This window comes from Candoia aspera, chromosome 17 (assembly GCF_035149785.1).
Source record: "Candoia aspera isolate rCanAsp1 chromosome 17, rCanAsp1.hap2, whole genome shotgun sequence".
NCBI lineage: Eukaryota > Metazoa > Chordata > Lepidosauria > Squamata > Boidae > Candoia > Candoia aspera.
Genome location: NC_086169.1, coordinates 6,790,025 through 6,804,714, shown reverse-complemented (window position 1 = coordinate 6,804,714; position 14,690 = coordinate 6,790,025). Strand labels below are relative to the sequence as shown.

The following is a 14,690-nucleotide window of genomic DNA, read 5'->3' as shown; positions in this document are numbered from 1 at the left end:
TGTGCTGATCTTGGGAAACCCAAGATCGCCCGTGCAGCTGCATTTTGCACCAGCTGTAGCTTCCGGATACTCTTCAAGGGTAGCCCCACGTAGAGCGCATTGCAGTAGTCTATGTGGGAGAGATACATGCGTGCAAGAACCAAGTTTGGGTAGAGAATGAGCAGCCCTTGTGAAAGTTTGTAGAGATCAAGACCTAAATGATAGATCCGTCAGCCAAGGTGGTGGCTTGGGGGAGGAAGGATGTCTGCCAAAGGCTTGGGAAGAGAATTGTGAAAAGCAGGGATCCCCAACACATCTGGGGAGACATGATTCACTATGCTTCATTTAATGAGTTCGTCTTTGTCCTGGCCACACTGAGTCTTTTTTGGGAGCGCAGCCCCAGCGTATTTTGCAAAGGCTGACGGCAGCTCTGACCGTAAGCGGCCTAGTCACATTGGCTGCATTTCATTTAAACATCATCCCGTGTAGTTGCTTCGTCCCCAGCAACTTTTCAAAGTGTGTCTTGCTACCCATCGTTCGGGGTGCCAGATGAGCCTTCATCAGCTCCTCAGAAGCCCAAGGCTGGCCATTTTTAGAAGCAGGAGATTGGGTTAGCAGGGTTGGACTTTTCAACTGCAGTGCCCAACCTGAGCCAACAGAGGGCAGTGCTTTAATTGCTTTTAATTTCCCCCTTTTTCAAAGATCAAAGCTACTCAGCAGAACCATGGAACTGCTGCCCCCTAGTGGCTCGGGTTGGCAATTGCAGCTGAAAAGGCAATGCAGGGCTGAAGCCCTCTGATGGTCCAGCTATTGAGTCGCGTGGATCATCTTGCTTCCCGATTCTTTTAACAAGAGATGCAGAGGATCAAAATAAAACCTGTTAACAAAGCAAGCGGGTCTTTTCCCCAAAAGTTTGATAATAGGATTTCAGATTTGTTTCCCTTCCTTTTTAAAAAAATACTTTAAAATGGCCTTTAAATTTATTTATTTATTTATGTATTTATTTATTTATTTATTATCCCAGCTTTATTATTTTTATAAATAACCCAAGGCGGCAAACATACCTAATACTCCTTCCTCCTCCTATTTCCCCCATAACAACAACCCTGTGAGGTGGGTTGGGCTGAGAGACAGTGGCTGGCCCAAGTAAATAAACATTTTTTTTTGTCACTCAGAAGTAAAAGGAGAAGGTAAACTAAATATCTGTTTCTCCAATGAGAATGGTGTTTCCAATATTTTCTGCCTAAGCAACCAGTTCCATTGTTTTTCATTCAGCATCTGGCAATCGTCTAGTTATAATACATCTGAAAATAAAAGTGATGTTCTCAGCTGTTTTGGCTAAATACCAACATACCTTTTTGGGAACAATGAGCTTTTTTCCCCCAAGACTGTTGAACAAGTAATACCTTATACTGGTGGGTCTGGTAGACCAGACAGTACGTTTAATACATTTCTTTTTACCTCCAACATTAATCTACCCTCTGTTGATTCCATTAAGTGTCCAGCAATTTTTATCTTGTGAAAGAGCTCCAATTATCCACTCTAGACCTTAAGAATCTTTTATTTTGTCCTTCCGTTTTTATACGGATGATTAAAAACCCTCACCTCTTGCTCCTTTGACAAGAGTTACCATCTTTGCTTACTTTGTTATTTGATCCGTGCTGAATCAGAGTTACTCTGTGTTCTTAATGTTGAATTTTATCATCCACGCCACTTGGAAGCAAGCCCTGGTCTTAGGGACATTTCTCCTATGAATTGTGCAGACGGTGAAGCTGTCATTTGCTCATTCTCTCTGGGGGTAGGTGGGCAATCAATTAAGCAAAAGTCTTTGAAGAACAACTTATGCCGTTCAAGAGATCTATAAGAACCCCCCCCCCCAATCTGCTGGCTATACTTCCAATATTCATTAGAGGGAGAAATGTATTTTTAGCAATCAAGACTGGGGTATATACCAGCAGTAAACCCAACTGTCTCTGAGTATTATGTTCAGAGAATCTCTGATTCCCCCTCCAGAAGAAGTTAGTTAAATTTTGGAAGCATTCATCGATTTCATATTTAACAAGCAGATCTGATGTAGAATTTAATTCTACAGTAATTAGAAGCGAAACCTGATTTGACGGCTATGAATTGTAACCTATTCACTTCATAATTTTTCTGAACTATGAAGGGCCCTGTCACATAAGCGTAATAAGAGTATCTTACTATTATTACACCCATTATGGATGTTTTTCAGTACTGTGAACTTTTGCTTTGAATGCAGTTTAATGTATATGCTGATCAGGATTCTGTATTCTCTGAAATCAGAGATGTTTAAGTTTGGATGAATTAATTTTTGCTGCAGAATCGGTGAGTAACCCTGGAGGAGGAAGACTCTTGTATGTGAACGAAACTGACCTACTTGGAAATTTCAGCACTCACAAGTGGGGACTCTCAGTTAAAAACTTACCCAGTTGGGAGCAAGTTGAAACCGATGACAGAGACACCAAGAGCTTGCAGGAAAAAACAGTTAAATTCTGTGCTCATGGAAATTGCTGCCGTAGATCCAAGTAGCTGTAGATGGCTAAATCCTTTGCCTGGTTGCTTTCACACACCGCCCCCCCCCCCAATCTACGTGTGATACAGTTAAAGAAAAATACTTCTGAATTATTGCTCAGAAATCATCTCATCCCGTACACTATTTTAATTTTTTTCAATAACCCGCCTTCCTGGCTTTACTTTGCTGTTACTGAATGCGAGCATCTTTTAAAGGAGGAAAACAATCCTGAAGAACATGAAGGACATCTATGACCCATGCTCTGGATTTGCACACTATAGTGAATCACAAACTAAGAAAATACAGGTAGTCCTTGACTTACGACCACAATTGGGACTGGAACTTCTGTCACTAAGCGAGGCAGTTAAGTGAGTCACACCTGATTTCACCTTTTTGGCCACAGTCATTAAGTGACTCACATGGTTGTTAAGCGAATCCGGCTTCCCCCATTGACTTTGCTTGTTGGAAGCCAGCTGGGAAGGTCGCAAATGGTGATCATGTGACCCCGGGATGCTGCAACCATTATGGGCAGTAATAGAAATTGGAATTATTAAATAAATAAAATACATGCTGGTTGCCAAGCGCCTGAATTATGATCACAGGACTGTGAGGATGCTGTGACAGTCGTAAGTGTGAGGACAAGTCACAAGTAACTTTTCAGTGCCATTGTAACTTCGAACGGTCACTAAACAATTCATCATAAGTCAAGGACTACCTGTAGGTTGGATTCACACAACATCCTAAGCCATAAAACACAAATCCGGTTGACCCAGTATTGGATGTTAAGCAAATGCTTAAGTGGCATATAAATTTACTAAATAACTAATATAATACTGATAATATTAATAATACATTACTGGAGTAGCTTCCCACTTGCTTTCAGGAAGTTTTTCCCCCATCTTCTCACCTAACCCGTACTCTGGGGATTTCCTAGTGGTGTCCCATCCCAGTAGCAATCGAGGTCTTGTCCAGCTTAGTTGTCTTGCAGTTCACCAGAGGGTCGGCTCTGTTAGAAAGCAAGAGCTTTGTTACCAGTTGGGAAAGGACAGAGACGACCCCATAAATGAACCTTGCGGTGTGGTCTGTTTTCTGTTCCCCGCATCCCCATTTTGAGAGGCAGAGGCAACAGCATACAACCATCCTGCAGTGTAGTCCTGTTGTTCCACCTCTTCCCTGGGATAGTGTTGGGGTGGGGGCTACAGGTAGTCCTCGTTTAACAACCATTTTTAGCAATGGTTCATACTTACAACAGTGCTGAAAAAACCAACTTATGACTGGTCCTCACACTTATGACTGCCACAGCATTTCCACCCCCTGTCACGTGATCATGATTTGGGCACTTGGTGACTGATTTGCATTTTTGATTGTCACAGCGTCACGTGATTGCCATTTTCTAACTTCCTGGCCAGCTTCCAGCAAGCAAAATCAATGGGGAACTACATGATTCACTTAACGACCATGTGGCCCACCCAACAACCTTGGTGATTCACTTAGCGACCACCGCGAAAGGTCATAAAACCGGGTTGGATTTGCTTAATGACTGCTTTGCTTGGCAACCGAAATTCCAGGCCCAATTGTGGTTGCTAAGTTAGGACTACTTGCATATAGAGAAAGGCTTACAACAGCCCTGCAAGGTAGTCCATTGCTCCATTGCAAGGCAGGAATGAGGCTGAGGCTGGTTTTGGAGCCCCAGCCCCAGCTCTCCCATTCAGAACGTCCCTCAGGCGTTGGCACCACCCGCCATTTCGGGTTGCCCCCCGAGTCTCCTCTGCTTTAGCACCAAATCCAGGCCTCGCTTGCAAAGAGAGACCCCCCTCCACGAATTGCACAGCTGGGAGCCGCGTTTCCAAAGGCTGCCACATGCAAAAGGCAGGTGGAGAAAGATTTTTAGCTTAGAAAGAGGTTGCATCTTTGCTGCGGCGAGGAGGCGGCAATTTTTGCCGGACCCTTTTAAGTTTGCAACGAGACTCTCTGGTTGCCACGGCAACGAGCTCCGTCTCTGCCCGCGCAGGGGAACCCTCCCGGCATGCCGCGCGCCTCTGACGCCCGTGGGTTCCGCGGTTGCTAGGAGAACGGGAGCCGTTTAACGCCGGGGCAAGGCGAGTCCTCCCAGGATGCAGAGCGCTGTTGACGTCAAGATGGCGGCGCCCAGCGGAGCCGTTTGAGGGAGTCCGAGGCAAGCGGTTGGCGGGAAGGGCGCGGGGAGCAGCAGCGGGCGGCGAGGGATGGGGGCGCCGGGACTTGGGAAAGGGGGCGAGGAGGGAGAAGGTGGCTGGGAGGCCGCTTTGGACCGGGTCGGGTCCTTCCTCGGGTCTTTCCGTGTCACAGAAACGGCTTCCCCGGTTCCTGCTCTTCGGTTAGCCGGTGAGGCTGGGAATTGGGCTGGTCGCAGGAAAGAAACGGCGGTGGTAGAAAATTCCCCTCCACACACGTGAGCCGCATTCACTACCAGCCGTATCTGTCTATCGAACTTCTGCACCGCCCAACTCGTGTACAACGACCCTGGGTGGTTTACAAGTAATAAAAATAACATATCGCTAAAAAGATATTATATATATATATATATATATATATATATATATATATATATATATATGTATGTATGTATATATATATGTATATATATATATGTATGTATGTATATAATAAATATAAATATACAGATATAAAGTATAAATACAAGGTGGCAAATCAAGATCTTACCGCTGGCAGCAGACCCACTGAGGCCCTGGCTTTCGGCTGCTGCTTCTGAACGCCAGGTGGGTCAACAACAACAATATCCCCCCATTTTTTAAACAACAAATTTTTGGTCATGTTGCCTTAAAAACTCAGGTGTGGTGTGGAGCTGAAGACCTATCCCTGAATTTGGGGGAGAAAACAAGTTTACCTTTGCAAATTGGCCCCTTTGCCTACCCAAAAACACAAATCGCAAAGCAATTCAGGCAAAAGCGTTTATTTAAGGGGGGAGTCAGCTCTTTTTACAGGGTACAGAAACAAATGATACCTACGTTCGGTACGTGTGATATGTCAGAAAGCAACTAATCAAACAATAAAAGACACGGATTCCATGTGAGAACTGAACAGTGAAAAACACTGATTGCAGATCACATTCCACAAGGGGCAAAGTTATGGGTTACGTCACTCCCTTTCCCGGCCGGGTTTAAATCATCTTAAAACATGCAAGTGGACTTTCAGAATACGCTCTCTATTGTTTAGCTGCTGAAAAGGCTAGTTTTTGCACAAAAAAGAAAGAAATGGTTTGGGGTAAGAGGAAAACATGGTTTCCTGAACTTCAAAAGAAGGTATGGATGCCATGCTAAAAGGCTAATATCACTTTCATTAAACAGATAATAATGGGGGCTAAAATTCCCGGTAACAGTAACACAACACATAACACAACATAACCACTAACAGAGCTAGGTTTGCACAATGTGCTCATTTACCAAGGCTAACTGTAATCATGCTAACTGTAACCAACTTTAGCATGCTGTGGGGATACGATCCTTGGGGCATACCTGCCTGTTGAGCTACAGGCAACCCAAACATGCTGGATTTGCTGATTGTGCTGAGGTATAAATCCAGCCTGGTGCTCTCCCAGAGGTGTTGGGTGACAGTCCTCCTAATTTCAGGCTGGGAATTTCGGGCATTGGTGATCCTACGTCTGTGGAAGAAACCAGGTTGGGGAAGGCAGGACTGTCTGATAGCGAAAGCCAGAGGTGCTGGTAGGACTGCCAACAAGGCTGGATGCGTGCAAAGCAGGTGCTCTGTTGCTTAATGATGATTTTTTTTGTTGAAAAACTAATTTGCTCTCTTTCCCTCTGATGCAGGGCCGTGATTTGGCTGCAGCTTGCCATAGTCTGCAGAGAAGGTGCTCTTCTGCTCCTTGTGCTGTATAACTGGAGGTGTTGGGAAGGAAAGACCTGACATCTTCTGCGTGCAACGCAAGTATTCTAACTGAGGTCTCCTGGGTGTGCTTTTAGATCTCTTTCTCAGCACCCACTTGGTTCCCTCTGCCACTTGACTTTTTATATTTTTAAGTAAGTGTTTTAATTTTTGAACAAACGTGGGAAGCTGGCATGCTGGAAAAGCAACCTCAGCATAATCATAATTGCTGAGAATGCCTCTGGGTCCCGAGTGGAACTCATAATTTTTTTTAGAAGGTAAGCATGGCAAATGGCAACTGCATAGTGTTTTGTCTGGAAGCCCCTTGAGCAAAATTGGAGGGGTAGGAACATTCTTTGGTGAGAAGGAGCAGCAGAGACTGTTCTGATCAATCAGTCCTTTGAAAATGAAGTCGTTCCCCAGGAGTCACATCTGCAAGAGATTCTTAGCATTCCAAACATTGGGGACCCCTCTTCCAACTCATATGCTTAGGACCCTCCCCAGGCCAAAGGTAATGCACTCAGACTGCGTGTCCATCTAGCCGAGCTCATCTGTCTGGACTGACAGCGTTTCTTCAATTTCTGGGGCGGAAAAAAATTAAAAATACCCAATCCGTTTAACAGAATAAATTTAATGCTTGTTCTGGCAAACTTGCTGCTATGCCTGCTACTCTTTTCATTTTCTGTCCCTAGCTTTCTTTAGCTCTGTTCGTGGTTACTTCATGGACACAGCCGAGTTTCCTTCTTGGCAACAACTGCAGTTTGCCATTGCCTTTCCCAGGATGTTGTTTGATTTCCCAATCTGTACGTACAGCCCTGGGATTTCCTGGTGGTGTCCCATCCAAACACTAACCATATCTAATCCTGCTTAGCCTCCGACACCAGATAATGTCGGCTGAATACTGCCATCTGCTGAGACCAGAATGGACTAATCTTGGCCTCCCCAATTATACACTGCTGTCTCCCAAGGAGATGAATCTATGAATTTTTCTCCCTGTTATTTCCATTTCAGACATCCTATAACATATTTGCTCTGTCCTCCTTGTGTAAGATTATTCCATTCATCCCAAATTCCCTTCTCAGTTAATCTCTTTCCAATCTAGGTCTGTGCAGAGTCCAAGCCATCATGTCAAAGCTTGCCCAAACTGGCAAACTGGTGAAGGGAACTGCTGGAAGTGTGATCCGGTCAATCATCAAAGCTGGACAGGCCGTTCCAGGTCCACCTCTGGGACCTCTTCTTGGACAGGTAACCAGAGGAGAAAGACAAGGGTGGCAAAGTTAGGTTAACTATATAGAGATAGCACCGGAGGTTAGATCGGCAAGGAAGAAGTTAGATCAGCAAATTCAGCTGTGAACTGGCCACAAATTGGGCTGGGAACCAAGTTCTTTTTTGTTTTTTCCCTCCAGCTGAGCCTAGCTTATGCTGCTGAGACTAGCCATGAATTAATAAAAGAACTGATAGACAGGGCTCACATAACATGCTAAATATTTCTTTAAGAAAAACACATGTGTTCGCATCATATGCTGTGCCTCAAGAATAAACGTTCTTCTGGTTTAACACAACTTTATTTACGCAGCCGGCTAAGACAATGCCTCAGTGCCCACAACACACAGAACCCACAAACTAGTCTAGTGTGATGTACGAACCCAGCCATTCTGGGGGAGGAGGGGCCAGTAATTCAGTCCTTGTTTCTGGAAGCTGACCTGATTTTTTTTCCCCCTGTGGCACTGAGCTCTAAAGATTAACACAGTTGTTTCTGGAATATTGCTGCTGTTTTGTGTGTGTGTGTGTGGTTTTATGGAGTTGTTTTGTTAGGGTTGGATTTTGGATGTATGGATCTGGGAGTAATTGTAAATGGCCTTTGGACATGGCCTCTTTTTCCTATGGCCTGGGTACTGCTGTGCAGTGAAACTCTTCAGGGCAGTGGCAAGTAAGAAATTCCCCCATAGAAGGAGGGGACACGTTGATCCCGCCCGAGGAGCAGCAGAGCCCTGTGGATGACCAGAGTAGCCGCATTAATCCTGTCCAGATGCAACAGTTGATAGAACTAGGGCTTGTTGTGGGGAAAATAGGAGGCAGGAGCATTAGGCATATTCACTGCTTTGAATTGACCTCTCTGTATATATAAATAAATTAACAGGTAGGATGAAAATCTAATAATATATCCATTATAATCAGTTTAACAATAATTATCCAATCCCAGCACCACCATAATTTGAACTGGTATTGGGTACTGCGACCGAACAGAGTAATTCTTCCATCTTGAAAAGGGACCTGAAAAAGGAGCATTTTAAGGGCATTTAAAGACCTCCTAAGATTGAACTCTCAGTGTAATTCAAGGAGGAATGGATTCCAAAGAGTAGGAGCAAGTTTAACATACTGCAGCAGCCTTCCTCAACCTTTTGACCCTGGAGGAGCCCTTGAAATATTTTCCAGGCCTCGGGGAACCCCTGCACATTCAAGCTCCAATATAGGCCAAAGTTACAAAATTATTATATCAGTTTCATGGGTAGGCCTGTGTAGATGCATTAACAGTGTTCTCACACTAAAAATAAAGAGTGAGACTTACCTCTTTAAGGTGAAGTTGCCCAAATTTGAAATAATTTTTTAAATAAATTGTGATCTCCCAGGGAACCTCCAGTGACCTCTTGCAGAACCCTGGAGTTCCATGGAACCCTGGTTGAGAAACCCTGTACTACAGACTTCCCCAATTTTCTGGCTTTGCACAACAACCTAAATCCCCATAAATCAAGCAAGGTTTAAATTAATGCCTCTGGATGCAACTGGTTGGTCTTTCACTGAAAAGAGTGTTCTTTGCATCAGCTTGTGGAACTGGGAAGGAATATTGAGGCCAGGAAGCCCAGTTCAAAACAGGTGGCTGAATTAAATCTTTCCCAACAGAGATGGCTGCCCACTAAAGAAGAGCCAACAGCTTCTGTTGGTTACCGGTCCCACTGTCAAACTGCTCTGCTAGGAAGTTTTTCCTAGCATTCAAGTGGAATCTGTCTTGGGTAACTTTAAGACCTTTATTCCATCTCCCGTATTGTGAGACAATAGAGAATAGATCAGGGTTTCTCAACCCGGGTTTCATGGAACCCCAGGGTTCCGCAAGAGGCCACTAGTGGTTCCCTGGGGGATCATGATTTATTTAAAATATTTCAAATTTGGGCAACTTCACATTAAAGAGGCAAGTTCCATTCTTTATTTTTAGTTTAAGAACACTTAATGCATCTATACAGGCCTCCTCATGAAATGAATATAATAATTGTTTAACTTCTGGCCTATAGTTGAGCCTGAACGGGCAGGGGTTCCCCGGGGCCTGAAAAATATTTCAGGGGCTCCTCCCAGGTCAAAAGGTTGAGAAAGGCTGGAACAGATTGTCAGTATTAATGGCAGCCCTTCAGGTTTGAAGAGAACCTGGGGGGAATTTCTTACTGGCCCTCTTGAACATTTGTTAATATAGCCTAAACATGCTGGGTTCCCTCTGTCCCTTAATGTCAAGGACTTCGTTTCAGTCCCAAATCACTCCTTGTTCCCTCAATCTGCTCCTTTTTTCCCTGGATTTTCTTAGAAGTATAGTGCCCAGAACATGTGCAGCGTGGAGCTGGATTAGCACAGAGATGTTACCCTTTCTGGGGGAAAAGATTAGGATCCTGGGTGGTTGAGGTTTTAAAATGGCTAAATACGCTTCCTCTGTCTTCGTCTCTCCCCGCAAAAAGTACGGCATTCCCATTGGACAGTTCTGCAAGGATTTCAATGAGCGGACAAAGGACTTCATACCAGGGATCCCACTGCCCACCCAGATTGACATCAAGGTGAAAAGAGAACTTCCTTCCTTAATTTTAAAGATTTTGGGGGGCTAGAGGGGGACTTTCACCCTGAATTCCTAGTCAACATTCAGAAGCGGGTCTGGAACTGCCCCAGAGACCATCTGTTTTTTTCAAACATTTTGCACACTATAGACTTGAATTCCAGGCTCAGGACTGGATGCAGCCTCTCTTAAAGGATTCCAAGCGACGAGCTGTGGCTTCCTGCGTTCTTTTTTTTTTTTTTTTAATTGAGCACTTTGGAGAACATATATAAACAAGTACCAGCAAGAACATTAAAAAAAAAAAGAATAAAAGAGTATAACACCAATAAATCAGGAATTTAAAAAATGTCACGGAGGCAATAGCTTTCTAAAACATCAATGAGTTAGGAATAATTAGATAAATTCTAATTATATAGAATAATAGGGAACTAAGAATCAATGAGGGACGCGGTGGCGCTGCGGGTTAAACCGCTGAGCTGTTGATCGGAAGGTCGGCGGTTCGAAACCGCGCGGCGGGGTGAGCTCCCGTTGCTAGTCCCAGCTCCTGCTCACCTAGCAGTTTGAAAACATGCAAATGTGAGTAGATCAATAGGTACCGCTTCAGCGGGAAGGTAACGGCGTTCCGAGTCGTCATGCTGGCCACATGACCCGGAAGTGTCTATGACAACGCCGGCTCCAAGGCTTAGAAGCGGAGATGAGCACCGCCCCCTAGAGTCGGACACGACTGGACTTTACGTCAAGGGAAACCTTTACCTTTACCTTTAAGAATCACAACTGAACTTAAGTAAAATGGCAATGTTCCTCCACAGCACAGAGCAGTCAGTAGTTTATTTTCCGTTCTGACCGAATGTTTGGCTGTATGGGCAGGAAAATCTATGAATAGTACTGTTGGGTAAAAATAAATGCCCAGTGTTGTATGAAAGAGAATACAAAAGAAACATAACTTTTAATAACGTATTAAAATGTTGATATGTTACCTTTCTCCATTTATATTTTTAGTATAAACCCAGCATTCTGTATCGTCTCTCCTTTTTTCCACTTTTATTTTTATTTTTTTGCTGTAGTCTGACAGGTCCTACGAACTTCAGATAAACAAGCCAACAGCCACCTATTTTTTACTTTCAGCGGCTGGCGTAGAAAAGGGAGCTTCATCTCCTGGTAAGAGAAGGGACGAGGGAGGAAAGTCTGGGAGACCTGGAGGAGGGAGGATGGGGTGGTGGAAGAGGTAAACAGAGCAGGCAGTAGGGCTGGGTGTGGCACAAATGCCCGGACGTTATGTTTGCGTCAGCCTTTCGAGGTAGTCCATGCAAGAAGCACTTGGTTTCCCTCGACGTAAAGTCCAGTCGTGTCTGACTCTAGGGGGCGGTGCTCATCTCCGTTTCTAAGCCTTAGAGCCGGCGTTGTCCGTAGACACTTCCGGGTCATGTGGCCAGCATGACGACTCGGAACGCCGTTACCTTCCCGCCGAAGCGGTACCTATTGATCTGCTCACATTTGCATGTTTTCGAACTGCTAGGTGAGCAGGAGCTGGGACGAGCAACGGGAGCTCACCCCGCCACGCGGTTTCGAACCGCCGACCTTCCGATCGGCAGCTCAGCGGTTTAACCCGCAGCGCCACCGCGTCCCTTTGCTGGAAGTTACAGCTTGCAAATCAGAAAGCGCTTCTCCCCTCCCTTGCTTTTACTCTCCAGAGAAGTAGGAGGGGCTCTTCTGAGACGCTGTCTCCACCCCGTCCCTCCTTTGGATTCCGTTTATCAGACCATTGTCTAGGCTGTGGCTCTTCCTCTTGTCTCCCAAGGTGACTCTCACAGCCCATTGCAATCTGAAACCTAGCTGTTCTGGATTTGGAATGCGCCTGGTATGATCGAGTCGCTGACAGATCGCCAACAACCAAGATCCTTGGGACACCAGTAGATTGGGGTGGATGTTTTCGAGCTCCTCCTACCATTGAAGGGGCGGAGTTTAGTCCAGGGGCAGAAGGTGGACTAAGATCCAGTGCCAGATTTTTTTTAATGATCTGCAGCCCTTCCACACACACCCTTCCTCCTTGGGGGAAAATTAATTTTATTTATTTTTCAAATTTTGCCACCGCCCATCTCCCCCAAAGAGAGGGACTCTGGGCGGTTAAAATTAATTAATCTTATTAGCTAAAAATTTAATTACTTTAAAAATTAATTCCTTTATCAGTGGGTTTTGATTAAATTTAATGGGGCTACCAAGCAGTACAGGCAGTCCCCATTCGTTTAATGATGGGTCAACGTTACAACAGCCTCAGAAAAAGTGCTTTATGACCTGGACTCGCACTTACAACTGTTGTACCATCCCTGCAGTCACATGATTGCAATTCGGGTGCTTGGCAACTGGCTTGCATTTATGACCAGTTGCAGCATTCTGCGGTCACGTGATCATGATTTGTGCTGGTTTATGGCAAAAAAAAAGTCCATTTGGGAAGCTGGATTTGCTTAACAACCACAGTGATTTGCTTAATGACCGTTGTAAAAATGGGTCCGGTCACATGGTGACTCAATTTATGACCACAATGACTTAACGACGGCAATTCCGGTCCAGATTGTGGTCGCAAGTTGAGGACTACCTGTATAACAGGCACCTTAGTGACAGGAAAGAGGAAGACTGGGAGAGACTGGAAGATGCAATTGGTTTAGAACACCTGCATGTTCTTCCATTATCTGGAAACAGATAGCCAGTTCTCAGCTTGGAAACATCAGGAGAATTGGCTTGGGTTCTGAAAGCTAACCTTTCTTGCCAAGAAAGGTCTTACAAGTTTTTTGAGGTTACTTCCATAACCGAATCCCTTTTCCTTTTTAAGAAATCGGGTGAGAGGTGCCCCGGGACTACCCTGCTTTTAGGGGTTGTCAGCTGCCCAAAGCGTGAGAACTCAGTTCAGCAACCTGGCAGCAGGCTGGGGCTGCCTTGGGCTTTAAGAGCACCTCCATCCTCTGTAGGCCACGAGGTCGCCGGGATGCTGACTCTGAAGCACCTGTACGAAATCGCTCTGGTGAAATCCCAGGACTCCGCATTTGTGCTCCGCGACATGCCTCTAGAGACGGTCATCAAGACCCTGATTGGGAGCGCCCGGTCGATGGGCATCAAAGTGGTGAAAGAGTGAGTATCAAGAGGCGCAGCTGGGAACAGAAGCGGGCGCTGTTTCCCTGGCGCATTTTCCCTGGGAGCTGGCGGGGAGGCCAGGATTCCGAGAGAGGAGGAAGACATCCTGCGACCTAGGACTGCTTCCTAGGAACCTTGTTGGGAAAATGAATGGGAAAAGTGGCAGGCCAGAGTTCTGTTTGCTGGTCATTGGCCGAATAAATATGATTGAATTGGGAAATTGGGCCAGAGTTCTGAGGCTCATCGAGCAACCAGTGAAAGAGGGTTTTTTTTTCCTTTTTCGACCAAGTGGCTGCAAGTCTCTGTTCTTCTCTCTCCCCGGTTAGATTGAATGCAGAAGAATATGGAGTCTTCCTGAAGGAGCACGAAGAGAAGCTGGCAGCTGAGGCCGAAGCCAGAGCAGCTGAACGGGTAGCAAAGAAAAAAGAGACTGTGGCGGCCTCTATTGCTACCGCAGCCTGAAGGGCAGAGCCCTTGGAAAGGTGATGCTCTAAGCAAGGGTCTTGCCCCATCCCCTCACGGCCTGGGAGTTGAAATCTGCACAGAGTCCAGCTGGCTGAAGCAGAGCAGGAAGAAATGCTCAAAGGCAGGAGACTTGGGGCTGCCAAACTGGGTTGCTGTGTAATTATTGTCAGAGCCTTTTAAATTAACTGTGGCAAGCCCAAATCTCCCAGGCCTGGCCCATGTTGGTGTGTCTGTCTTGGTCGTCCAGATTCCTGGGTTCTGTCTTTCATGGGCGTAGGACAAAGCTCATGTCTCTCTGTTAGTCAGAAGAATAAACCTGTTGGATATTAATTTCCAAGATTTTTTATCCCTTATCGCTCATCAAAGAACACAACCAAAATTAGGTTCCAGCCAAAATGAATGCAGAGGCCGATCGTGGAAAGGCTGCATGGTAAAACGTATTAAAAATTCCAAATAAAACTTTCAAACCAGCAGTCATCTGTCCAAGGGAAGTGGAGAAGGTAAACATACTCAGCTGGTGAGATTTTTTGGCTTTGTTGTTTTAGCAAAAGAAGGAGCAATCTACCCCATGTGGCAGTGTTTCTCAACCTTGGCAACTTTAAGATGGGTGGACTTCAACTCCCAGAATTCCTGGAGGCTGGGGAATTCTGGGAGTTGAAGTCCACACATCATCGTTGCCAAGGTTGAGGAACACTCTTCTGTGGTAAATTACACTGCTAAGGCTATTTTGGAGAAGTATAATGCGGATTTGAGGGCAGGGAATAAGATGATGGGTCTGTTTTAATACTAAACAGCAGATTCCTGAGCTCAGAATTAGTACGTTCTATTTCAGTGGTGGATCTTGAGGTTCTAGTCCAGGGTTTCTCAAAAAAGGTTCAGTGGCAGCCTAGGGTT

General features: G+C 45.3%; 1 protein-coding gene across 1 annotated transcript; it reads left to right on the top strand.

Annotated features, from left to right (window-relative positions):
- Positions 1-7,122: 7,122 nt before the first annotated feature.
- MRPL11 (mitochondrial ribosomal protein L11) lies at positions 7,123-14,133 on the top strand. Its single transcript, XM_063316849.1, has 5 exons — positions 7,123-7,639; positions 10,114-10,209; positions 11,270-11,363; positions 13,169-13,328; positions 13,658-14,133. The coding sequence occupies exons 1-5, from the start codon at positions 7,520-7,522 to the stop codon at positions 13,791-13,793; spliced, it is 606 nt and encodes a 201-aa protein (XP_063172919.1). The 5' UTR covers positions 7,123-7,519; the 3' UTR covers positions 13,794-14,133.
- The last annotated feature ends 557 nt before the right edge of the window (positions 14,134-14,690 follow it).